Source organism: Sebastes fasciatus, chromosome 10 (genome assembly GCF_043250625.1).
Source record: "Sebastes fasciatus isolate fSebFas1 chromosome 10, fSebFas1.pri, whole genome shotgun sequence".
Lineage (NCBI taxonomy): Eukaryota > Metazoa > Chordata > Actinopteri > Perciformes > Sebastidae > Sebastes > Sebastes fasciatus.
The window spans coordinates 20,916,074-20,943,497 of NC_133804.1; the positions used below are offsets into that span (position 1 = coordinate 20,916,074).

General features: G+C 43.3%; 4 protein-coding genes across 6 annotated transcripts in view; 1 reads left to right on the plus strand and 3 right to left on the minus strand.

The window, feature by feature from the left end:
- LOC141775501 (protocadherin alpha-C2-like) overlaps positions 1-8,429 on the minus strand; it is a 39,817-nt gene extending 31,388 nt beyond the window's left edge. The window contains exon 1 of one of the 2 annotated variants that reach the window (XR_012595612.1): positions 5,374-8,429. Coding sequence is in view for 1 of the 2 variants with exons in the window: in XM_074648935.1 (XP_074505036.1) it covers positions 91-2,493 (2,403 nt within the window). In the remaining variant the exon portion in view is untranslated. Of the gene's footprint in view, positions 1-90; positions 2,682-5,373 lie in introns of those variants that run through there. The other variant, XM_074648935.1, reaches the window with a different exon arrangement.
- The window catches only part of LOC141775515 (fibroblast growth factor 18-like), a 305,178-nt gene that overhangs the window by 233,536 nt on the left and 44,218 nt on the right, over positions 1-27,424 (plus strand). The gene's annotated exons all lie outside the window — the stretch shown is intronic.
- LOC141775503 (protocadherin alpha-C2-like) lies at positions 2,934-5,408 on the minus strand. The gene has a single exon (XM_074648938.1). The coding sequence runs from the start codon at positions 5,406-5,408 to the stop codon at positions 2,949-2,951; it is 2,460 nt and encodes an 819-aa protein (XP_074505039.1). The 3' UTR covers positions 2,934-2,948.
- LOC141775506 (protocadherin gamma-C3) lies at positions 16,389-24,903 on the minus strand. Its single transcript, XM_074648941.1, has 4 exons — positions 21,398-24,903; positions 18,746-18,804; positions 18,260-18,387; positions 16,389-17,370 (listed from the first exon to the last, which is right to left on the minus strand). The coding sequence occupies exons 1-4, from the start codon at positions 23,930-23,932 to the stop codon at positions 16,958-16,960; spliced, it is 3,135 nt and encodes a 1,044-aa protein (XP_074505042.1). The 5' UTR covers positions 23,933-24,903; the 3' UTR covers positions 16,389-16,957.

Consider the following 27,424-nt stretch of genomic DNA (forward strand, 5'->3'; position numbering starts at 1 on the left):
CCAAAAAACTACAATATCAAACGAAACGTCACTCAATATTGATAAATAATAAATAATAAATATAAAACAATATTGACATTGGACTCTTACCTGCAGGGTGGAAGCTGCAGAGCCACTAGTGTCTGTTAGTCCTGTGCCTCTTGGTAAACTGGACACGATGTATCTGGAGCCCTTTGGCACTGGCTGTCTCACCACCATCTTTCCTTTCCTGGTCTCTGCTAGAAACAGACTGTACCAGTAGGCATCGTTGGAGACCAGAGTGGAATCTGCGATGGTGGAGTTCCTCTCACTGATCACACTGTTCCTGCAGGGAGGAGCCGCTTTGCTGGGCTTGGGTTTCTGACACTTGAGCACGATGGTGACCAGTATGGTGATGAGCAGGAGAAATGACACCGAGCCCAGACCGATGACCAGATACAGGTTGAGGTCTGAGAAGATGTCATATTCTAGAGGCACCTCAGTCATGTCAGAGTAGGCCTTAACGGCGGTCTCCATTGTGGACAGCTTGATGGTGACTGTAGCAGAGAGAGCGGGCTCCCCGTTGTCCTTGGCAACAACAACCAGTCTCTGGTGACGTGGATCTCTGTAACTGAACATCCTCATAGTCCGGATCTCTCCGTTGTACTGGTCCAGACTGAACAAGGTGGCGTCAGTCACCTGTAGAAACTGGTAGGAAATCCGAGAGTTGTGCACCGAGTCGGTGTCCAAGGCTATCACCTTGGCAACCAGAGAGCCTTTATCGGTGGATCTGGGGATCTTCTCCTCCACCACTGAGCCGTGCGCGCGCCACGGAGAGACAATAACCGGAGCGTTGTCGTTCTGGTCCACAATGATGATGTGGACCGTCACGTTACTGCTGAGTGGAGGAGAGCCAGAGTCTCTGGCCTCGATGTGGAAAACAAACTCCTTCTCGATCTCATAGTCAAAAGTTTTTAGTGCGTAAAGATTGCCGTTCTCTGGATTGATGGAGAACAGCATGGACATGGAGGTGTTGACTATCTCCTTCTCTAGGATGAAATAAACTAGATACTGGTTTTCATGGAGGTCAGGGTCAAACGCAGTGAGTGAACTGAGCAAGGCTCCAGGTGCGTTATTCTCCATTACACGTATAGTATAAAATGACTGAGGGAACTGTGGAACATTGTCATTAACATCCAGCAGCTCTAACGTCATAGTTTCATTGTCAGATAAAGGAGGAGAACCTCTGTCTGTCACAGTGAACGTGATGTCATATTCTGGAACCTTCTCACGGTCTAATGGCTCTGACACTACTAATTCATAATAGTTATCAGAGGATTCCCTCAGTTTGAAAGGCATATTATCTGGAATATGAAGATCAACCACTCCATTGTCTCCTGAGTCTTTATCACTGACACTAACTACAGCTATTACTGTGTCTAATTCTATGTTTTCATTGACTGGACTCTGAAATGATCTAATAGATATTTCTGGGTGGTTGTCATTCATGTCTTCAACTAAAATTTTAACAGTACATTGACTTGATAAACTATTGACTCCTTTATCAGTTGCTATAACTTCCATATCATAAATCCTGAAATCCTCATAGTTTAACATTCCTTTAACAGTAATTTCACCACTGGAAGGATTCAGATTAAATGTTTCTTGTGTCTTTTCTGATGTATATAAACTATATGAATATGTTATATCAGAATTTGATCCATCGTCTAAGTCTGTTGCATTAAGATGAACAACAAGACTTCCAATAGGAGAATTTTCCATTATTTGTATACTGTAGTTTGTTTTGTCAAAAGCAGGTGCGTTATCATTTGTGTCGGAAACATGAACAATAACACTTGCAGTGCCAGAACGAGCAGGTGTGCCTCCGTCTACAGCTGTGAGTATTAAATTATGAACAGCCTGCTGCTCTCTGTCTAAGGCCTTTGTTAAGATTAATTCGGCAAACTTTGACCCATCTCTTCCAGTCTGAACTTCGATATTAAAATGTTCACTTTCACTCAGATGGTACGTTTTCACTGAATTGCTTCCAACATCAGGATCAACTGCGTTACTGAGAGAGAATCTCTCTCCTTTTGGCGTTGCTTCAGATATATCTAAATGGATGGCGTCTCTTCGAAACTGAGGGGCGTTGTCGTTCATATCTAAAATCTCTAGTTCTATATTAAAAATTCGTAGAGGATTTTCTAATGCAGCTTCCAGTCTGAGATAGCAAGACGACTTTGCAGGACAAATATTTTCCCTGTCAATCTTCTCAACAATATACAGTTCACCAGTGTCTTTGTTCACATCCAGATATTTCTTATTTGCAATAATGTCCAGACGCATCTTCCTCTGATTCAGTGTTTTAACATCCAGGCTGAGATCAGTAGCAAGATTAGCAACAACAGATCCTTCTTTCATCTCCTCCGGTATTGAATAATGAGTCATTGAAGTCGATATGTTGTGAACGAAGGAAAAAATAATAGCGAGCAGCACATACCTTTTGCAAGACTGCATTGTTACAAAGGACCCCATTGTTGTGTGATGGTTCACCGCAGTTCACCCGATAAAACGTACGTTTCCAGTGATATTGAATTCTGCTGTAAGAACCTTGATCCCGAACAGATTCACATCATTTTAATCCCGATGTTGTTTCGGCGTTATAAAAAGGACGAGTGCGTTTTCGGAGCGGAGTTTCAGCACCACGGAGCTGTCCGGCTGTTTCACGATCTGCCCTGATGACAACGATTCACTGTCATGGCGTTTATGAGCTGGCATTTTAATAACAAAACAGCGCCACCTTTTAGGTTTTATGGGATACTTTTAACTGCTTGTAACATGGTGTATTATAAGGATTCGTTTATTGATGTCAATGTGAGTTTAAATTGATTATCCCTGACAAGAATAATCAGATTTTATCGACACTATTTATTTTATATTAATTATTGAAGCTTAATGACCTCAAAAATTCGACAAAGTCAAACGAAATGTCACTCTATAGTGATAAATGATAAATATAAAAGCCAATGTGGATATTTGACTCTTACCTGCAGAGTGGAAGCTGCTGAGCCACTAGTGTCTGTCAGTCCTGTGCCTCTTGGTAAACTGGACACGATGTATCTGGAGCCCTTTGGCACAGGCTGTCTCACCACCATCTTTCCTTTCCTGGTCTCTGCTAGAAACAGACTGTACCAGTAGGCATCGTTGGAGACCAGAGTGGAATCTGCGATGGTGGAGTTCCTCTCACTGATCACACTGTTCCTGCAGGGAGGAGCCGCTTTGCTGGGCTTGGGTTTCTGACACTTGAGCACGATGGTGACCAGTATGGTGATGAGCAGGAGAAATGACACCGAGCCCAGACCGATGACCAGATACAGGTTGAGGTCTGAGAAGATGTCATATTCTAGAGGCACCTCAGTCATGTCAGAGTAGGCCTTAACGGCGGTCTCCATTGTGGACAGCTTGATGGTGACTGTAGCAGAGAGAGCGGGCTCCCCGTTGTCCTTGGCAATAACAACCAGTCTCTGGTGACGCGGATCTCTGTAACTGAACATCCTCATAGTCCGGATCTCTCCGTTGTACTGGTCCAGACTGAACAAGGTGGCGTCAGTCACCTGTAGAAACTGGTAGGTAATCCGAGAGTTGTGCACCGAGTCGGTGTCCAAGGCTATCACCTTGGCAACCAGAGAGCCTTTATCGGTGGATCTGGGGATCTTCTCCTCCACCACCGAGCCGTGCGCGCGCCACGGAGAGACAATAACCGGAGCGTTGTCGTTCTGGTCCACAATGATGATGTGGACCGTCACGTTACTGCTGAGTGGAGGAGAGCCAGAGTCTCTGGCCTCGATGTGGAAAAGAAACTCCTTCTCGATCTCATAGTCAAAAGTTTTTAGTGCGTAAAGATTGCCGTTCTCTGGATTGATGGAGAACAGCATGGACATGGAGGTGTTGGCTATCTCCTTCTCTAGGATGAAATAAACTAGATACTGGTTTTCATGGAGGTCAGGGTCAAACGCAGTGAGTGAACTGAGCAAGGCTCCAGGTGCGTTATTCTCCATTACACGTATAGTATAAAATGACTGAGGGAACTGTGGAACATTGTCATTAACATCCAGCAGCTCTAACGTCATAGTTTCATTGTCAGATAAAGGAGGAGAACCTCTGTCTGTCACAGTGAACGTGATGTCATATTCTGGAACCTTCTCACGGTCTAATGGCTCTGACACTACTAATTCATAATAGTTATCAGAGGATTCCCTCAGTTTGAAAGGCATATTATCTGGAATATGAAGATCAACCACTCCATTGTCTCCTGAGTCTTTATCACTGACACTAACTACAGCTATCACTGTGTCTAATTCTATGTTTTCATTGACTGGACTCTGAAATGATCTAATAGATATTTCTGGGTGGTTGTCGTTCATGTCTTCAACCAGAATCTTAACAGTACATTGACTTGATAAACTATTGGCTCCTTTATCAGTTACTATAACTTCCATATCATAAATCCTGAAATCCTCATAGTTTAACATTCCTTTAACAGTAATTTCACCAGTGGAAGGATTCAGATTAAATGTTTCCTGTGTTTTCTCTGACGTATATAAACTATATGAATATGTTATATCAGAATTTGATCCCTCGTCTAAATCTGTTGCATTAAGATGAACAACAAGGCTTCCAATGGGAGAATTTTCCATTATCTCTATGTTATAACTGACTTTGTCAAAAGCAGGTGCGTTATCATTTGTGTCCAAAACCCGAACAATAACACTTGCAGTGCCAGATCGAGCAGGTATGCCTCCATCTACAGCTGTGAGTATTAAATTATGAACAGCCTGCTGCTCTCGATCTAAAGCCTTTGTTAAGATTAATTCGGCAAATCTCGACCCATCTCTTCCAGTCTGAACTTCAATATTAAAATGTTCACTTTCACTCAGATGGTACGTTTTCACGGAATTGCTTCCAACATCAGGATCAACTGCATTACTGAGAGAGAATCTCTCTCCTTTTGGCGTTGCTTCAGAAATATCTAAATGTATAACGTCTCTCCGAAATTGAGGGGCGTTGTCGTTCATATCCAAAATTTCTACTTCTATATTAAATATGCGTACTGGGTTTTCTAGTATTGCTTCCAGTTTGAGATAGCAAGACGACTTTGCAAGACAAATATTTTCCCTGTCAATCTTCTCAACAATATACAGTTCACCAGTCTCTTTGTTCACATCCAGATATTTCTTATTTGTAGTGATGTCCAGACGCATCTTCCTCTGATTCAGTGTTTTAACATCCAGACTGAGATCGGTAGCAAGATTAGCGACAACAGATCCTTCTTTCATCTCCTCCGGTATTGAATAATGAGTCATTGAAGTCGATATGTTGTGAACGAAGGAAAAAAGAATAGCGAGCAGCACGTACCTTTTCCAGGACTGCATTGTTACAAAGGACCCCATTGTTGTGTGATGGTTCACCGCAGTTCAGCCAATATGATGTACGTCCCAGTGATATTCAAATCTTCATTTTCATTTACGGACGTGATTTCAAGCATATTCATATAAATTGAATTCCAATGATATATCACCGCACAAAAAGGGCGATCGCGTTTTTGCCGTTTCGTTTCAGCACCACGGAGCTGTCCGCTTTCCTCTATCTGCCCTACTGACAACGAATCACAGTCATGGCAGTTTTTGCCTGTTTTTTTCTTAAGAGAACAGCGCCACCTTTTGCATTTTGAAACGATTTGTGTTTAACATTAAGCATAAAAATTTATTTTAGATCTCACATATGGATTTAAAATTTCCTATTTTGTGCAGATACTGCTTAAAAGAATCATTAAGCTGAACATTTGTAATGTCAAAATATCTATGATGTGAAATAAAATGTTGATTAATGATAAATTCAAAACCAAATGCACATTGGATTCTTACCTGCAGGGTGGAAGCTGCTGAGCCACTAGTGTCTGTCAGTCCTGTGCCTCTTGGTAAACTGGACACGATGTATCTGGAGCCCTTTGGCACTGGCTGTCTCACCACCATCTTTCCTTTCCTGGTCTCAGCTAGAAACAGACTGTACCAGTAGGCATCGTTGGAGACCAGAGTGGAATCTGCGATGGTGGAGTTCCTCTCACTGATCACACTGTTCCTGCAGGGAGGAGCCGCTTTGCTGGGCTTGGGTTTCTGACACTTGAGCACGATGGTGACCAGTATGGTGATGAGCAGGAGAAATGACACCGAGCCCAGACCGATGACCAGATATAGGTTGAGGTCGGAGAAGATGTCATATTCTAGAGGCACCTCAGTCATGTCAGAGTAGGCCTTAACGGCGGTCTCCATTGTGGACAGCTTGATGGTGACTGTAGCAGAGAGAGCGGGCTCCCCATTGTCCTTGGCAACAACAACCAGTCTCTGGTGACGCGGATCTCTGTAACTGAACATCCTCATAGTCCGGATCTCTCCGTTGTACTGGTCCAGACTGAACAAGGTGGCGTCAGTCACCTGTAGAAACTGGTAGGTAATCCGAGAGTTGTGCACCGAGTCGGTGTCCAAGGCTATCACCTTGGAAACCAGAGAGCCTTTATCGGTGGATCTGGGGATCTTCTCCTCCACCACCGAGCCGTGCGCGCGCCACGGAGAGACAATAACCGGAGCGTTGTCGTTCTGGTCCACAATGATGATGTGGACCGTCACGTTACTGCTGAGTGGAGGAGAGCCAGAGTCTCTGGCCTCGATGTGGAAAAGAAACTCCTTCTCGATCTCATAGTCAAAAGTTTTTAGTGCGTAAAGATTGCCGTTCTCTGGATTGATGGAGAACAGCATGGACATGGAGGTGTTGGCTATCTCCTTCTCTAGGATGAAATAAACTAGATACTGGTTTTCATGGAGGTCAGGGTCAAACGCAGTGAGTGAACTGATCAAGGCTCCAGGTGCGTTATTCTCCATTACACGTATGGTGTTAAATGACTGAGGGAACTGTGGCGCGTTGTCGTTGACATCCAATAGATGCACAGTTATTGTCTCATTATCAGATAAAGACGGCGTTCCTGCGTCTGTCACAATCAGTGTGATGTCATATTCAGGTACCGACTCACGATCCAAAGGTTCAGACACTATGAGCTTGTAATGCATAGGTGTGTCTGATGACTTGTTAAGAATAAAGGGCATGGGCTGATTTATGGATAAAGTTACGTTTCCATTATCGCCAGTGTCTCTGTCACTTATGCCTACCAGAGCAATGACACTTCCTACTGGGATGTTTTCATCCACTGTGTTTTTAACAGACTGTATGGTGATTTCTGGATAATTGTCATTCATGTCCGTCACGTGGACGACTACTTTACACTGACCCAGCAAGGGATGCGTCCCTTTGTCTTTTGCCTCAATGTGCATCTCATAAAATTTCATATCTTCATAGTCAATAGTGCCCTTCACAGTTATCTCCCCTGTGTTTGGATTCAATGCAAATACATCTTGTGTTTTTTCTGACGTGTAAAGCGTGAACGAGTACTCTATCTCTGAATTCAGACCCTCGTCAAGATCTGTAGCGTTTAGTTTCATCACTAATGTTCCAATCAGGGAATTTTCTGTCATATTTACTACATAAGTCTGCTTGTCAAACCGAGGAGGGTTATCGTTTGTATCCTGTACTCTAACAATAATATTGGCGGTGCCAGAGCGCACAGGGACCCCTCCGTCCACAGCAGTCAGGATTAAATTATGAACAGCATTCTCCTCTCTGTCTAAAGATTTACTCAACACCAAATCAACATACTGAGTTCCATCACTGCCCGTCTGAATTTCGATGGTGAAATGTTCACTAACACTGAGCTTGTATGTTTTAATTGTATTTATGCCAACATCTGGATCCACACCATTAGGCAGAGAGAATCTCTCTCCAGGTGTGGCCGATTCTGAAACGTCGAGCTCGACTCTGTCTCGTCGAAAATGTGGAGCGTTATCATTTATGTCCGTTATTCCAAGTTCAATGTTGAAGATGCGTAAAGGGCTTTCTATGATAACATCAAGCTTTAGAAAACAGGAGGTTGAGGTTGTTTTCGTCGGACAAAGATATTCCCTGTCCATCTTTTCCACGATAATCAACTCCCCTGTCTTTTTATTGACATCTAGATATTTCTTGTTATGAAAAATATCAAGTTTTACCTCTCGCTCTGCCAAACCTCCAGGCTCAAGTCCCAAATCCGCAGCGAGATTAGCCACAACAGAGCCCCTTTCCATCTCCTCGGCTATGGAGTATCGTGTCACAGACAAAGCGCTGGACCATACTGCAGACAAGACAAAGACACTGGACCAAAAATTCATCCTTTCCTCCGTAGAAAAAAATACTCCAGATTCTAAAATCGTGTGTTTTTTTTTTTTATTTTTAAGATCAGAAAAAAATGTCTTAGGATCGTGTCGTCAATTCAAAAATAAAAAGCATATCTTCCAGAGAGCTGTGTCCCACACCCTTTACAAATGGGTGTGTCATGACTACCAGGAGAGAGATGTGTTATTCGTTAATGGTCAACAGTGACACCATGTGACAGAGACTGCACATAGTGCTGCAGCTGTGCAGTTAGAAAAAGCTTTTTTGGCCAAGAACTGGTCAAAATATATTTTCACAGGACAGTGACATGTAGCAGTTTTTAATATTTTAGATTTTTTCTTTCTTCTTTTTTGCACTTTCTGAGAATAACAGGTTTTGTTTAAAGGCATGCTATAATGCACTGTATTTTATCTTGTTGCAATGGATTGCATAATATGCTGCAATATTTCTGCAGAATAAATCCTACCCAAGAGTAAAACCATGTCAGTTACTATGGGATATGAGGGATCATAACAGAAATTAAGTTGCTGCGTCAATTTACAGATAGTCTGCTACAACTACATCCTTCACATGTCATTGATGGCCTATTCAAAGACCCTCACACTCATCTTCAACACTTTGCTGATGCTTATTTGCTGTTGTTATTAAGAAAATATTTACATAGGCCTCAGTTTGTTTTCTATCTTATTTTGATGCAGCAAGATTGTATTGCCATCTTAATTAGCTATTTGAGGCTGCCTGACTGAATTATGTGATATTATATAGTTTTAAATCTTGACAGGCTGATTAGAAACTAAGGTTACATATTGTATCCTTTGTTCTATAAGGACAGGTGGAGCCCTCTACTGGACTCTATGGATAATACTCTCCTCCAATCACGAGCATGCATTCGCCCACTGAAAATTTGCATAAGCGTAGCCTGCCAGTCAGGACATGCTTACCTGATTACGTCCAGATCACACAGTATATTCGGCAGCATCTGTCATCCTACACTCTCTTCAGCGAGCGGTGCAGGAGCGACAGGGCCCCCTTGGTAGAGGGCTCCAATATCGTAAACTTGGTTCTAACTCACACAGGCTCAGCTCTCTACTGGACTCTATGGATACAGTGGGTGGAGCCCGATGAATGCACGCCCTGCTGTGACATAACATCGACCCAACCACACTGATCCTGACAGGCTAGAGGTCAGTTGCCACAGCTCACCTACTTCTTTATAACTATAGGCCGCCATAGCAAAGAAGTAGGGTGCCCTAGCCAACCCAGATTGTACAGAACTGATCTGGGTAAAGCCATGGATATAACCCTGCAGGGGTCAAAAAGACAAACAATAACATCCTGCACACCACATTCACCGGGTCATCAAGGAGCACAGGAACATGTAGTTGTATCATGCTCAGAAGGGGTTCAGGTGCAACACAACTGATACACACACCCTACCTTTTTCACCAGTCCTGTGTCGTTCCAGCGAGCACAGACCCTGAAAAGGAGCCTGACATGTCCAAAATATAGAACCGTATGAATGGACAGGGCGTCGACCACGCCACCGCCGTACATATGTCCTCGACACTCACCCCACTGAACAAGGCCGACGACACTGCCACGTTGCATGTAGAGGGTGTACGGACCACAGTGGGAGGGTCTCTTCCCGCCTATAGGCTTGGGAGATGCACTCACAAAGCCATCCCGCCAGGCATTTCTGGGATAGGGTTTTACCGGCCACACGGTCCCTGCAGCACACCAACAGCTGTTTAGTGCACCTGTTGGGGACAGTGCGTTCGACTTAACATGCCCACAAAACAAACCTGCCTCACTCTCTTCAATAGGGGAGGGATGAGACGAAGCAGTGGTATAAAGCCGGGATAACTGTAGCGGGTAGTGGGTGTTGAGTCAGTTGGCGAACAGATCCACCTCCGCTCTCCTGACCCCAAATGTGGAGAGCCTTCAGAAATCACTGGTTCTCTGAGGCCTACAAACACAGGCTCTCCGCCATCCTCAACAGGGCAGTGGGCCCTACCTGTTGATGTAGGCCACCATGGTGTGGTTGTCGGTCCTCACCAACATGTGCCTCTCCTGTATCAGGGGCCTGAAATGTTGGAGGACTTAGAACACTGCCTGTACCTTGAGGAGGTTGATGTGTTGGTCGTGCATCGGGGCCTCACACCACCTACCACTCTCCCCAGGCAGGTCCCTCCCCACCCGGTCAGGGATGCAACCGTGAACACTGTGACATAGGAGGTCACTCATCCCCGCAGTGTTCCCTGCAACAGGTGTTGTGTCATAGCACCCACCCTCTGTCAGCACTTTTGCCTTTGTTAGCACTGTTAGCTGCGAGCTGCAGCTCGTCGTCGCCATGTTGAGAGCCATTGAGAGGCAATAGAAATACACCCAATCTCATATTTAGCACCTTAACTTGTCTCTTTTAACTTTTTTACTTAATGACTGTAGAGCTGCATACTCACAATTTTTTTTTCCGCAAACAGAAAACCCACTCACTGTCTTTTTCAACAATAGAGGTCCCACATACATTTTCTCTTTTTAATGTTAATGATTATTTTGTCAGTCTTGTGGTTGCAAAACTAAAAGGAACACCTACAATATAATGCAATCCAATAACACCACAATCAAAGAATCAAAAACTGCTATAGAGCTTAATCAACACATGTGTAATGCAGTCTCAAAAAATTTAATATTACAAGCTTCCTAAAATATTCAATTATTGATTGAATCACACTGTATATTGTAAAGTGTTCCTGTTAAATTTGTCCAAACCCACTGTATGCAATACACAAAGTGACACACACATCTGTGCACACACAATTCATTTTGTTATTTGTTTGTCTTGTTCAGTGATGAAGTGGCTCAGTGGGTCATCAAGTAGAAAGAGTCCAACACAACCGGCAGTGTTCTCTCTGTGTGGAGTTTGCATGTTCTTTCTGTGTCTTCATGGGTTCCCTCTAGGTACTCAGGTTTCTACCTACTGTTCAAACACATGTAGGTCAGGTGAAATTGCCACTCTAAATTGCCAACCGACTTTTTGTATTTGCATTTACCTGAATCCTCTTGTTTGGTGTTGTTTTGTGAAAACAGGGAGGGAGATCTATTGCATTTTAATTCACTATTCTCCACTGTTTGATTGCATCCCTCTGGCTAGGGATTTTCTTTTTTTTCTTTTCTGCTGAGTGTGGACATTTATATGAAACAGAGGAGCCAAAGTAAATTAAAAGTTGGCTGATGGCTACTGGCCAATTGTTACTTTTAATCCAGCTGGAGACAACACAGGCTACAAAAAAAAGAAGGTTGTTACAATACAAAATGAATAATAGAACTGAAGTAAAGTGCAAGGAGGAGAAGCTTCCTTCATTTCCTATGACCAGTTTATCAGGAGCCAAATCTCAGTCAGCCTTGATCAGTTTAGCCTAATTATTGATATTTTATTGAAACTCATAATTATATATAACTAATCTACAACAGATAAACAAATCATTCCAAGACACAAAACTGTGTAATGCTACATACAACTCAAGAAAACCCGCAGCAGCTTTAACCTAAGTTCCAGTGTAAACTACCTACAGTATATAATGCAAATTATATTCATTTTAATCTCAAATTATATAAATAGTCAATCTTAAAAAAAAATATTAATTTTGAGCCTAGTGGTAACTTGCAGTTTCTGCTATGGGGATCGTACCTAGATGTACTGTAACGAGCTAGCTGATCAGATAATCATAAAATATAATTAAACTTTTTTTTAAAAGACCTGACGATACCAGTCACACTGTCCGGGGCTTGTCAGGACATATTGTGCCTGTAACTTTATGTCCTCTCTTGTACAGAGGACTCTCTGTGATGTAGTTGAGTAGAAGTATAAAGCAACATAAAACATCTACACAAATAATGATTACTTAAAATTAGTGCTTATCTACTATTTCGGTCAATACACTTTTTACTATGTATGTTACTTTCCACCACTGTCTGTAAGTCCATCTCAGTTCATGGGGGCTCTATGGTTCTGACCTTAACCCTGCTGTGGCCACATTATTTTGCTAGGAACCCACCGACCTCTTTATTATTCACAAACATCACCACTGGCAAGAGATGAGGGAAATAAAAACTCTCCTCCTACCTGAGTTTATGATTATAACAAGAGGATTTGCTATATCTTGTGTGCCTTCTCTTTCAGTTGGCGTTCAACACAGCATAGCCAAGTTGAAGTAGCTTTTTGTTATATTTTGTTTTGGACTCTACTACTTTTTGAACATCTTAATCAGCCTGCTTGGTTATTTTCCTATGGAGTAAGATCTCGTTTGTTACATTATGAGTCAGAACACAGGCTCAGATCTTTTGACTGTTCCAATATGTAAAGAGCTTTAAAGTCAGAGGTGGTGCAACACCTTGTCTGAAGCGCTTTCACTGGTGTTGCCCCTCACTTTTAATTGCTTATTTGTACAAAAAGGGCTCTTGACCTTTTTTTATATATATATATATATATTCAACATTTTTTTAAATGTCTATTTTTTTACTAAAGTTCTGCGGTGACGTTGAAAACAAAGAAATGCTTAAAAAAAAATCTACACTAAAACAGTGATCCTGAATAGGTTTTAACTACATGGGACCCTTTTGTCAAAGCTGGAATACATTGACATTGTACAGAAGCTGTGCATACAGCATGAGGAATTCAGCAGTAGCCAGTAATTGATCAACTATAATCTGATAACATGCTGATTCAACTAGTATTATTTCTGAATCTGTTCATCCAACTTTCCTGCACATGTGGAAACTAGCATTTACTGTAGAGGAGAGCTTACAGAATGACTGAACTGACCTTTCTTTTAAAAATAGCCCCTTTGGATGGACATATATGATTTTCCAACCATCCTGTAGTACTGTAAGAGCTACAATGATGTCATGTCCTGTACAGTATAGCTGTGCTTCTCTGATGTCTATCCCAGTACATCTCAGATAGCTTGATCCATAAAAGCTAAGACATGCCCATTTACAATTGTAAAATGGAAATGACCGCAGCATAATTTACACCATTGCCTGATTTTAGTCAAATTCAATTGATTGAAAATGTACAATTAAAAAACATCCAATTGGCACACTATACTCAGTTTAATACGACTTTGTAGTTTTTAATATTCCATATATAGCAACAAATATAGCAGGAAACTTCCAGGGGATAATATTATAGGTTGAGAGCAGTTAACAAAGTCACCCAAATCAAATTAAATACCAATAAAACAAACTCTTCAACTACAACCCAGGTTGTATTACCTTTCTATGTCACTAGGTGGCAACAAAGCACCATGTTTTGCTGTAGTGGCTCAGCTAAAATCATAAATTACACTGTTAGCTAACAGCATCTCGGACAGTGGTCCTAATATTTTGATACCAATAAAACACAGTCAGAGCCTCTGTGTTGTCTTTGTAAGGTTATGAATCTTGAATACTAATACTATTGTATTGAACATCAACATTTAGCACAACACTCTGTAGCTTTCTAAGATAGCTACTGTATGTCAGACATATGTCGGGGAAATGCTTCGACATGTCTCTAACCCTCCCTACATACAGACCTACACTCAGCACGAGTAAAACTGTGAATGCAGTTGGTATTTGCACAAATTATCTGGATATACATGTGCAAGATGTAAAGTAGATTTGTCTAAATACTATCAACTAAATGTATATTTTGATGTATAAAATTGAGATCAGAAACAGGGCTTTGATTTGATGATTTAATACCAATACTACTAATGCTATATGCTGTATGTGGTTTTAGTCTGTGTGTCTGTCAAAAACAGAAAAGAGAGACAAAAGAACAAGTTCCTCAGCCCCTCCTGCTTCCACTCTGTTTTGTTTTTTTATTTCTCCCAAATGAATTCTGCCAAGCTCCTTTCTTGTCTGGCATTGTTGGATTACGTCATTGCAACCTCTCAGCCTCACACACCATGAGTTTACAATGTAAAATGAATCTACTCTTCCGACTTAAGGCCTTTGTTTGGTGTGCTGTACAATGATTCTTACTCAATGATGCCATCTGCTGGTAAAAAAATCTGTTGCCAAGCCAGTGTTACAAGATGGTGCAAATGCTCATCACAGGCACATTTATTGTGACACAGTATCATCCAGTATTTGACTTTGTCATACAAGCAAAAAACCCGAGTACACTGTTTGAATAATAACTCAAATCATAATGTATCTACAATTTGTCATACTGGGATTTAAATGAGTCACAAGCATGTTGCTTGTGGGACTCCAAATTATAAGAGTGTCTATGCTTTAATGAGCCTTGACCCTAAGCAGTAATGGAATGTAACTAAGTAAATTTACTCAAGTACTTTACTTATATTTTTGGTAATTGTACTTTACTTGAGTATTTCTATTTAATGCCACTCTGTATTTCTACTCCACTACATTTCAGGGTGACATATTGTACTTTTTACTCCACTACATCCTTTTGACAGCTATAGTTAGTTACTTTGCAGATTATGTTTATGAAATATAATGCATTGTTATATATTAAAGTACTCAACTGTACCTATATAAAGTAGTTAATGTAGCTCTACCACAACCAGCTGCAACATTCAAATGCTTCTTGCACATCAGTGCATAAATAATCTAATAATATATATTACATTGTAACACTCACACAGGGGCATTTTTCTTTTCACTTTTCATACTTTATATACATTTTGCAATAAAATTAATGCAAGATTATTTTAACAGAGTTTTTGTTAGGTAAAGGATCTGAATACTTCTGCCACCACTCGTTTTAAAGAAAAAACACTCGGGACTTAATTTGTATTTATACCTCTTTTAGTTAGGTCATGGGTTTGTTTCTTACCACTGCTTCGTGGGTTAGGAAGGTGTTTTGGGTGGCTTGATGTGGGTTTAAAATTTGTTTGTATGTTTCCTGGAGAGGAAGAGGAAGAGGGGTGCCTCCAAAACATTAAATCCAACATACTGCAGTATTCATTGAGTAGTATCATAGGCGCCCTCTGGTGGACAACTGGGAAAATCGCAGTTGGCTTGGAAAGAGCCACTGGTCAAAACAATTTCAGCACCATGGCCATGGACAGCTCCCAATGTAAATGACCAGCATGGTTTAAGGATGGGAAGTGATAGGAGTTGCTCTATGCTGAGTATCATGTTGCTGTTGAACAGACTGTACACATTGTATGTATTTTGTGGCCATAATTTCACCAATCACAGAGCTATAATTCCACTACAATATCACCAAACACAGAGTTTCAAAGACACAGAAATTAGTGTGAGCCTATTTCATTTGGTATCCAAGTGTAGGCGTATGCATGAATTTAATGATTTATTTAATGATCCTAGAATAATTTCTTGTAGCAGAGAGTAAGAATAATCCTACAGCTCTATTTTAGGAGCAGAGCTCTATTCCTCACTCATCTGAAAGTAAGCCAAGCTGACCTGAATACGGCTGCCCCTTCAGCCGTCCCTATGGATCACCTTACCGCAGAGAAGGTTAGCCTGCTCCCCTCCATGCTCTCTACGGACACCCGTTTCCTTATTAACAAAATTATTTTCAATCTGAGCCATACGACGACCTAATTACCCTGCTCATTCCTGGCCAGTGGCCAGCTCTCATCTGTTGATGGTGGTAGGGACCAATTCCCTGAGAAGTAAGATGTAAAAGGGCACAGAGAGAGAAGTCACAGGCCCTCTAGCTCACATATCCAGGTGTGGCATTTGGAGCTGAGCCCCCTCCTTCCCTTGATGCTTGTATTCGTGTTCGTGGTCTTAATTAAAGTGATATTTCGAGAGAGGAGGTTCTGTTTGTTCAGTTAATGAACCCCACTATTCTCTGCGGGCAAATGGAAATGCAAGCACTCCAATTAGCATATGTTAGCATTTTACTATGTTTATTCCTCGCCGTGGAAAACAGCTTACCGTGGCGAAAAGCTTTCCACCCTTGTAAGAGTAGCCGTGGAACTTTTTCACCCCAAAATAATTGACTCAAGCTAATTAAACATAGATCTGGAAACATCTAAATGCTTTATGCATGTACATCGATCGTAGGTTAGGTTAGGCTAGGCCTTGAGTTTTTCTGAATCACACATGCATGTTTAAGAGACATAAGTAAGACCATGTGAAAAAAATACTTTATTTTCATAAATGTATACAGTACATGTGTGGGGAAAATCCCCCCTCTTTACAGTTTTGCATATACATTATCATACTATTTGTCATATTCACACAAGCTCTGTTAGCAAAAAAACATACAGAAAGAAAACATGTTTTTCTCATCATAAAACCAAAAATATAAATCCATAAGGATGTGCAAAACTATTGTCCACTAATGCTTTTTCAAAACATTTTGGATGTAATTGCTGCTCCAGTTTGATTGTCTAAATAATACTGATAATAATAATAATAATAATAATAATAATAATAATAATAATAATAATAATAATAATAATAATAGGCAGACACATACGTTGACTATGTTGCAGTGGCATGTCACATAAATAGCCATCAGACTTCATTTCCCTTCAACATTTTAGCCAAAATCAATTCTTCTCGCATCCTCTGTATTTTTCATCCCACTCATAAATCATACGCTCATTAATTTATGTACTGAATGGTCTCTTCCTCTGTTTTCATATGAGGTTATCCGTCACTTCACTCATCCATTCAGACAGTCATTGAAAAGTCAGTCATTGTACAGGTCATTATTTATAATGGCAGCCTCTCCCTGGGGGGACATCTGAAGACGTCTCTTCTTGCCAAAGGTGGAGAAGGAATTGTGGACGTCCAGCTCGCTGCGCTGTACTACGGGCCTCAGGGTGCAAAAGCCTGATGGTGTCCCAGGGATGTACACATTATGGTGGTAGTCAGGTGGTGGGTGTGGGTGTGGGTGAGGGTGAGGGTGAGGGAGAGATTGAGGGAGAGGTAGAGGGAGAGGGTGAGGGTGAGGGTGAGGGAGAGGGAGAGGAAGAGGGTGAGGGTGTGGGTGAGGGTGAAGGTGGGCTGGGATTGATGGCTGCTGCTGTTGGGGAGGAGGTGTGCACCGAGGAGTCCAGGGCCGAGAGGGCACCCCACTGGTTGAAGGAGACATCTTATAGTCTGTAGTGTGGCATAGATAAGGAGAAAAGGAGAGGAGAAGCAGCTACTTAATTATTCAGTATTGACTTAGGGCTGTAGTGGATTTTTCATTTGGATAGCACTTTTCTAAGACAAAGTTTTGCAGTCAGGACAATAAACAATGACATCAGCAACAAAAATACATAAACAGAGCCATGATGCTGGGGTATGAACACAACCCTGCTTCTGTTAGTGGTAGTGGAGATGAATTAAGACAACAAACAAAGTAAGGGAACAACAAAGGAAAACAATGTCTTTACATAAAAGCATGGAGGTGTGCTGTGTTATATACAATACATGGGTGTAAATCAGTGGCGGACTCAAAGGGCACTAGGTGCAGACGGAGGGGCACCAGCACGCAGAAGGTTTTCTAGCATGTAGGGCAACCTATGTGGCACTGCATCATGTTTTCTCAATTTTAAGGCCACCCTAGAGGGCACATTATCACGTTTTCTCCACTAAAAGGGCACCCTAGAGGGCACATTATCACGTTTCCTCTTCTTGAAAGGCAGCCTAGAGGGCACATTATCACGTTTTCTTCACTAGAAGGGCACCCTAAAGGGCATTTTATCCCATTTTCTCCACTGGAAGGGCATCCTAGAGGGCACATTATCACGTTTTCTCTACTGGAAAGGCAGCCTAAAGGGCACTTTATCCCATTTTCTCCACTGGAGGGGCACCCTAGAGGGCACATTATCATGTTTTCCTCACTGGAAGGGCACCCTAGAAGGCACTTTATCATATCTACCATAGAGGCATCCAAGAGGGCACTTTTGCTGCGATTTGTTCAAACATGTAAATCCATATGACCCTAAATGTGTGCTGTTTTGAAGAAAGCTGTTTGTGGCCCACTGTGTTTGGACTCTCTCACCTTTCACCCCTCTCATGTGAGTACCCCAGGTCCAGTACTGTCCAGGCGCCATGGAGGTTACATAGTTTTCTGGGTCGGCGTGCATGGCCTTACGCATGAGGGTGCCATCCATGTTGATAGAGTTATAACTGCAAACAAGATACCAGTCTGTAATGACAACATGCTTTACTCTGATGTAAATTCAATATCTATATCCATTTTAACACGAGTCAGTGGTGCAGTGAAGGGTTTACGCAGGTATATGGGGTAAACCCACCTCTTTTTCTGGGGGTTTACAGTTTACCCACCCATCAGCCAAAAAGCCATTGGAACATATAGGAGAGTATACCCACTTCCTCCTCGGTAACCTACCCATCTTACCCACCTCATCAACAACCACTACACCACTGACACAAGTGATATCTGGCTGTATACTTCAGCTCATTATGTGAGCATTGTATGCTTTAGTACAATCTAAGTGCAAATTTCAAAGTTTAAAAATGGTACCTTTTAATGGAGGAGTTCTGGTTCTTTGTGAGAGTCCAGTCTGTATTTGGCTGCTTCAGCTGCAGGAAAAAGAGCATGACACAATTTCAACTTCTTCAACATAATTTCAACAACAAAAAAATATGAAAACCCATGCGTGTAAAGGCGCTTGATAGTGCAATGTCACTGTCCAAGGTCTATTTTGAGAAATGTCTCTCCTCAAAGTACGTTTCAGTCATACTGGTCTTGATAACAAACGACGCCTGCTCATTCTATCCTCTTGGATCAGCAGAGGTCAGTGATAATTGACATGAGGAGCAGTCTATCTTTGTGCTTGTCCTGAAATGGAGACATGACTCCTTTCACTTGGATCGCGGCTGCCGCCCTGTGGATGTTTGGCAGAACAGATTTTTGTTTTTTATAAAGAGGTGCTGTTGCCTTCAGCTACGACTCGCTTGTCACTTAGTTTTGCTTTTATCGTCTGTGGCGCAGCGTGAGGAGGTGAATGAGAGCACCCGAGAGATATTTATTCCTGGTCTCAGAGTCTCATAGTGTGGATTCCACGCTCTATTAATTCCCTTAAAGTTGTTAACACGGAGAATGCGACGTAAGCGTATTATTAGAATCGGTATTCAAAATACACTCCCCGCCAACTACGCACAAAACCAATTAGAACCCCACCAGGATGAAACGAAACATGATTTTAATCTTCAAAGGAAAGCGTGCCAGGGAGGAAATTAAGAAAATTACACACGTCATTGTTTTGTGGATTTTATGCATCATTTTTACATTAATATTTGCCTGATGCTCCTCGAGCAAGGTTTTTAATTAAAAGTCTCACAGAGAGAGCCTTGAAAAGTTTGCGGGTCCTTGCAGTTGTGGATGCAACAACCCATATACAGCTCACTCAGCTCACGCATATACACCGCGTGCACGCACCTGTCCTGTATGCCTTACACGCTTGAATGTGTGTTTATCTCTCTTTTCACCTTCAATCCATCAACCTGAGCGGGTTTATATGTACAGTACTTTGCTTTGTGTAATGCTCCAAGTACTTTCATTGAGGTTCGTCTTTGAGGTTAATGTGTCACTGACGACCTCACCACTAACGCGCAGAGGGACACCCGCTGGGTGAATTAGGGGGGGACCAATTAACGACAGGAAGGAAGGACACTTTTCTCCTGAAGGAGCATATAGCTGCAGGCAGAACAATCACCGTGACCTCGAAATCCCTCTTGTGGCCAGAGGTGCATGTGCCAGTGACCGAGCTGACATTTCTCTGTCTGCCTGGTGGAGTCTGAGTCTTTTGTCCCTCTCTGCGTTTGGATGAAAACAGGGAGGCGACAATGAGCAATACGCACACATATATGTACGGTCTGCTGATCCGTCTATTAGAATTAGAAAACATCCTGCCTCTATAAATTCTCTTTCTCCTTGTCTCTCTTCCTTCCTTCCTTCCTTCCTCCTCCTTCTATGCCACCCCTCCTCTTCCTCATCCTCGCTCGACAAATATGAAGCCACATCTCTCTCTCTCTCTCTCTCTCTCTCTCTCTCTCTCTCTCTCTCTCTCTCCCCTCTCTCTCTCCTCGCATTCAGAGGACAACGTTGATCTACAGGCGGTCCACGTCTCAGTCCAGCCATGTCCTTGCACCCCCCCCCCCCCCCCTCACTCCTTCTCCTTGCCCCCTCCCCATTCGATGTCCTCCCCTGTCTCCCCCAAAAACCGTCCATTTGCCATTTTTCATCAATAATGGACAGCACCCCCCACCCTCCCCTTGCGAATACGCCACATTGTGTGTAGTATAATGGCTCAGACGCGCTTGTGCCCTTGAGGCATAGTTAGTGAGGTTATCTGTCCTATATTGTTAGTTTGAGGACAAGAAGGCGTGCCTGGTCGAAGAGGAATTGTCTGAACCCGAGGCAGATGAATGCACATAACTGCCATTCACCTTGCCCGTTATAACCTTGACTTTTTGTTCCAACTCAGATGGGCTGGAAGCAGGTGTGTGTGTGTGTCTCCACCTCCCACCACTGCATGGAAAAGTGTGTGGCAATGACACTGGATGGTCACAAACTATTATAATGAAGTTCATGAATTACTGTGATTAATTTGCAACACCTGGATATGCTATGCCAAGACTGAATATAGATAGAGGAGTCAACTTGAACTACATCCCCCTCTCTTCCTCTCACACAGTAATTGATATCTTCATTCTATACAGATGATAAGACACGGTATATGCGCACAGAATACGCTCCTTGCAAGATAGGGGCTTTTACACTTTCATTACCAACGTCAATTTAAAATGTAATCTCACATCGTCTCATTTCATTTCCCGGGTGCGAAACATTACCATAGGCTGCGCACTTAGGATAAATTATTGCCATAATTATAAAAAAAAAAAAAAAACAGTGGAGACAACATGCTGTGTAACACTAAAGAAGAGAGAGAAGAGAAGAGAAACCATGGCTTTGTTCAGGTTTTTTTCGGATTGAGTTTGTCTGGCATGCGTGATTTGACCTTCATGTGAGAATGTCACAGTCTAGATACTTATCAGATAGAAAGCTGAGATGTTGTTTTTGTTGTGTCAGTGAGTGAAAGAGAAGAGACAGATTTAAATGAACTGTTAAGCTCTCGCGTCTTTATATACTGTACTACTGATTTCACTGTACCTCATTGGGAGTAGTTGCTCCGTTGTTCACAGATGCGCTCCGGCTGCTTTGCGCGTTCCACGAGTTGTCCGCGCTCTTCGCCTCGTTGTTGCGCGGCGTGCTGCCGGGGCTGCACGGCTTCAGGAACATAAAGTCACTTTTGGCAGATTCGGGCGTCAGGCAGACTTTATAACAGTACGACTGAGACAGGCTGCTGTTTCCATTCACCTCCATGCAGTTCGTGGGCACTTTGGATGCCGCGGCTGAAATCTGCAGGTTGAGGTTTGATTTCTTGAACACCTCCGGAGGCGGATCTGGCTGAAAGCCCCCGCAGCAGCAGCAGGCGAACGGGGGCAGATTATACCCGCTGATGGTCTCCCTGTCCTTGTAGCACTTGACCGCAGCCAGCACAATAATAGCCACGAGGAATATTAAAGATATGGTGCTCAGTGACACGATCAAGTAGAGAGCGAGGTTGGAGGGTGGCTGTGGGCTGAGTGTGAGGTCTCCGAAATCTGACAACGACTCGGGCACGCTGTCCACCACTGTGAGGACAATGGAGACAGTGGCGGAGAGCGGCGGCTGCCCGTTGTCCTTCACTAATATCACCAGCCTTTGCCTTGTTGCGTCTTTCTCCACCAGCCTGCGAATAGTCCTGATTTCCCCAGTATACAGAGCCACGCTGAACAAGCCCGGGTCTGTAGCCTGCAACACCTGATAGGACAACCGGGAGTTTTGTCCCGCGTCCGCGTCCAGCGCTGTTATTTTGGTAACCAGATACCCAGCGTCTACTGACCGCGGAACCACCTCTGTGGCCACGCTGCCGTTTTTGGGCAGCGGGGACACAATAACAGGTGCATTGTCGTTCTGGTCCAAGACAAAGACGTTTACTGTGATGTTACTGGCGAGAGGGGGGAAACCAGCGTCCTGCGCCTGAACCAGGATCTGAAAGTTCCTAAGTTGCTCGTAATCAAAGGAGCGCAGTGCGTAGATGTTGCCGTTGTCCGAGTTGATTGAGACATAAGTGGACACTGGCATGCCCTGAATCTGACCCTCGAGGATAGAATAAGACAGATACGCGTTCTGGTTGGAATCCGGGTCGAATGCGGTGACGGAGCAAATGGAAGCGCCCGGAGCGTTATTCTCGGTCACATACACTGTGTATGAAGGTTGAGAGAAGCGCGGTGGGTTGTCGTTAATGTCAGACACTTGAACCAGGATGTTTTTCCTGGTGGAGAGCGAAGAAGGGGAGCCCAAGTCTCGGGCTGTGAGGGTGATGTTGTACTCGGAAACCGCTTCTCTGTCCAGAAACTCGCTCGTCACCAGAGTGTAATAGTTTTTAAAAGACGAGTGGAGCTGAAAGGGCACGTTGCTGGGAATTTGGCAGTCGACGTTTCCGTTCTCACCCGAGTCCCGGTCCATAACGCTGATTACAGCTATCACTGTGCCCGGTGGCGCGTCTTCCTGGACAGGTGTGGATACAGATGTGAGGATGACTTCTGGCGCGTTGTCATTCACATCCATAACGTCTACTAGGACTTTGCTGTGCACAGCCACAGCAGAAGGTCCCCTGTCTTTTGCTTGCACGTACAGCTCGTACACGCTGGCTTTCTCATAGTCCACAATGCCCTTCACTCGGATTTCCCCCGTATACGGGTCCACGCTGAACAGTTCGCGCACCTTGAGTGGTGCGTGCCCGCTGAACGCGTAGGTCACCTCTCCGTTGGAGCCCTCGTCCAGGTCCGTGGCGTTCAGCTTCAGCACCAGAGTCCCTCTCGGCGCGTTCTCCACCAGACTCGCCCGGTAAACCGAGCGGTCGAACACGGGCACGTTATCGTTCGCGTCCAACACCGTGATGGTTATCAGTGCCGTCCCCGAGCGTTCCGGTGACCCCCCGTCAAAGGCAGTCAGAACCATCTCGTGCTTTTTCTGCTGTTCCCGGTCCAACGGGGTGTCCAGAACGAGCTCGGCAAACTTGCTTCCATCGTTGCGCGTCTGGATGTTCAGGACGAAGTGCTCGTTTGCGCTCAGCTGATAGGAGCGCAGAGAGTTGGTGCCAACGTCCTGGTCCTGTGCGCTCTCTAACGGGAAACAGGAGCCGGGCGCAGCCGACTCTGTGATGTCCAGATTAAACTCGCTCCATGGGAAACTGGGGGAGTTGTCATTCACGTCTAGAATCTCCACTTCCACTCTGTACAGTTCTAGTGGGTTTTCAATGACCACTTGTAAGTGTAAAAAACAGCTCGGGCTTCGTTCACACAGCTCCTCTCTGTCCATCTTCTCGTTGACGAACAGAATGCCATTCTCCAAGTTCACTTCTAGATACTGCCTCTTTGCGCCGGAGACTATGCGAAAGCGACGCGCTGACAGCTTGGCCACATCCAAGCCCAGGTCTTCGGCGATGTTGCCCACGAAAGCTCCATGCTCCAGCTCTTCTGGGATGGAGTAGCGAATTTGCGCGAGAACCAGGTCCACTACACATGCACACAGAAGCAGACATACAACCAGCCCAGTCACCGAGACCCAACAACTGCCTCTGGAGAGCCTGTGATCCATCTCAGCGGCGTGCGTAAAAATCACCTCAGCCAGACATCTTTCGCCTCATAAAAAGCCATTCAACTGTGCAGCTTAAAAAGTAACATACAAAAGCAGAGACCTGTCCCAAATCTTAAAAAAAACAAAATATAAGTTTGTAACATCTATGTGTATGGATAAGTTTACTGGAGAGTTAAGCTGAGGGGAGAATGGAGAGGAGAGGAGAGTGAAAGCACCTCTCTCTCTCTCTCTCTCTCTGTGTGTTGTGCTCCACGCGCAACACCAGTGGTGTGTGAACGAGGGAGGCTCGCGCTTTGATTTTCCAGTGTATTAGACACTCGGAGGAGCTGGTGGGGAGGCGTGTGTGTGTGTGTGTGTGTGTGTGGGAGAGAGAGAGAGAGTGGGAGAGAGAGAGAGAGAGAGAGAGAGGACGTAGCTTCTCGCAGCTCCGTATTGGAGGACACCGACGCGAAGTGGGACTCTAATTACTGTAGACATTTAACCCTTTCATATCCTCGTGACTGTCCCTCTGACCCACTAAAGACACGAGAAGGCAGTAAATTTGACACCAGACGTCAGAGCCAGATTTGGATTAGGGGACAAATTGTGTTGTGGGTGTCGTTTTTCTAGGCTGCATCTCACAGATGAGGATGGACAAGGATTTTGTCTTGGTGACCACATGTGCCCAACAGGCCCAGCATGGATGGCAGTGATATAGCTAACATAATCTACTTTGATTTGTTTTTTGAGACTATTTTTTTTATTAGTATTTAAGCAAAATTATATAGGATGGGGTTACAAATTGATAGATCACCAATAGATTAAAAGAATATAATCACAAATGTCCATGTACTAATCAATACAAAATTGGTAAGCAGCTACAGGAAAAGAAAAGAAAAACAAACAAACAAACAGGAAAAAGAAAAATAACAACAAACAACAACAACAACAACAAATATTTAAATAAAAACTTCTGCACCCACCATCCCCAAATCCCTCCCTTTGGGTCCCTCCCATCCCACCCACCCTAGTAGACCTTGGGGACACGGAGGACAATTATATGAAGGATTTAATTGTAGTGATTGCTTGTTTCCAATGTGACATAGTTTCTCTTTTTGCCAAGTGCATGTTTGCAGCCCAGTGTTCCTATACCTGCTGTATCTATGAAGTCAAGGAGCCATCTTTGTATATTGACAGAATGTGGAACTTTCCATCTGCAAGCTATTAGTCGCTTTGCAGCTGTAAGGCCAGCTAACCAGAGACGTCTCTGCTTAACACAGAGTTCCAAGTTGGAGCTGTCATTAAGTAACAGTACTTTGATTTGTTATTATCTACAGAAAAATAGCAACTGTTTCTTCTGGGGGTTCCAGTATTACATGTTGCAATGCAGAAAAACAAAAATACACACTAGCCTGAGCTCTCATTCTCTTTGCCTCCAATGGGCCAGTGGCCACTGCCAGTGGGCTCCAGGGATTCAGTGTGTTTTAATGAGAGCCCTTTGAAGTTGAATGCCCACATTGCAAAAAAAACAGCCCCATTCATTAATCATCACACACCAAATTGGGTTTATACAAAAAGAATATTTGATGGGTCAGGATATTCAATTTTAATCAATATTTAAACGAGTACATTTTTGGAGCTTAAACTGATTACAGTGACAATCAGGAGTGGGTGATACTCTCATACAAATGTGCATTACACGACTTTAATTCACTTAAGTAGGCCTGAACATGTATCAACATAATCAACATAAAAGCAATGTCATATAAGCCTTAATCATACTTGTCTCTAATCAGGTATTATAGTTGGGATTAGTTAAAATATCCAATAGGTGATGTGTTTACAGTTTCAGATGACAGAGAAGGTTTGAGCATGGGATGTTTTCGAGGACTAAACTCTAAGTGACTCGAGTAGATCAAAGTAGTGCCACTGAGCAGTGTCGTTTTTATAGGACAAAGAGGACAACCCGGGCCTCTTTAGAGTGCGGCACATGTTTGTTCAGATCTAATCTTTTTCCTGTTAATCCTGGTCAGTTAGACACCCACTGAAGCACAGAGGAGGAGGGAAAAGAGAGGGTGAGAGAGAAACTAAAGGATGCCTTTGTGAATTGGGGTTCGTCTCCAGACAGACACGAGTAGCATCCTAATGTAAAACGGTGGCTTGAAATCTGAAAGTCTCTTCTTGGGACTGACGACACAGCCTTGGCCCCCGGGCAGCGCTGAGCTTGTTAGCTACTGAAAAAGAAGGGAAGAAAGAAAGAACAAGAAACAAACATTTCTACTTCCTAGGGGCAACATTTTCTTTTACACTAGACGCTACACTTTCTGGTAAACTGCCCTCCGAAACCCGAGGATTGCGTCCTCTGTCGAGAATTGTGTTGATGGTTGCTGCTCCTCTGTGAGAATGATCAGGGAAACCAAGTGTTGTTGATGTCTAATGTTGTTGTGATCTTTTCCCTTGAAATAAAAATAATAATCAAACGGGGCTAGTGGGAATACTTCAGCTTGGAGATAGTGGTTGTTTCTGACATTTCTCTTTTTAAAGAGAAGAGTAACTTTAGGAACGAGGGAATGGAGATGGGATATGTTCAGTCTTGTATTTAAAGGGGTGAAAAACAAAGGTCATGATTGTATTCATGGGGCGGCTGTGGCTCAGAGCAGGTTGTCCACCAATCGGAAGGTCGGTGGTTCGATCCCCGGCTGCTCCGGGTCACATGTCGATGTGTCCTTGAGCAAGACACTTAACCCCAAATTGCTCCCGGAGGCATAGCCATCGGTGTGTGAATGAGTATTTAAATTAAATCCTGATGGGCAAAGTTGGCACCTTAGTAGCCTCTGCCATCAGTGTATGAATGTGTGTGTGAATGGGTGAATACTGACATGTAGTGTAAAGCGCTTTGAGTGGTCGGAAGACTAGAAAAGCGCTATATAAGTCCAAGTCCAAGTCCATATTCTTGCGTACAAGAATGTTATCACATGATTAAAGTGCTCATTGTGGAGCCTACATAACAAGTAGCACTTGTACTTTTCCTTGGACACAAAAAGTGTGCCTAGGGATATGTTCAGTCTTGTATTTAAAGGGGTGAATAACAAAGGTCATGATTGTATTCTTGCGTACAAACTTGAATGTTATCACATGATTAAAGTGCTCATTGTGGAGCCTACATAATAAGTATCACTTGTACTTTTCCCTGTGCACAAAAAGTGTGCCTAAGGATATGTTCAGTCTTGTATTTAAAGGGGTGAATAACAAAGGTCATGATTTATTTTTGCGTACAAACTTGAATGGTATCACATGATTAAAGTGCTCTTTGTGGAGCCTACATAATAAGTATCACTTGTACTTTTCCCCTGATGTGCACAAAAAGTGTCCCCGACCTGCTCTCCAACAAGCAAGCCCCCGAAATGCAACACCCTCCCCTTTTCAGGAAAAAAAAAAACTAAAATCCTCAGGTTTAAATAAGCAGAAAACACAATCTGCTTGCAGACTTAACCTCAAGCAGATGGTTAAGCT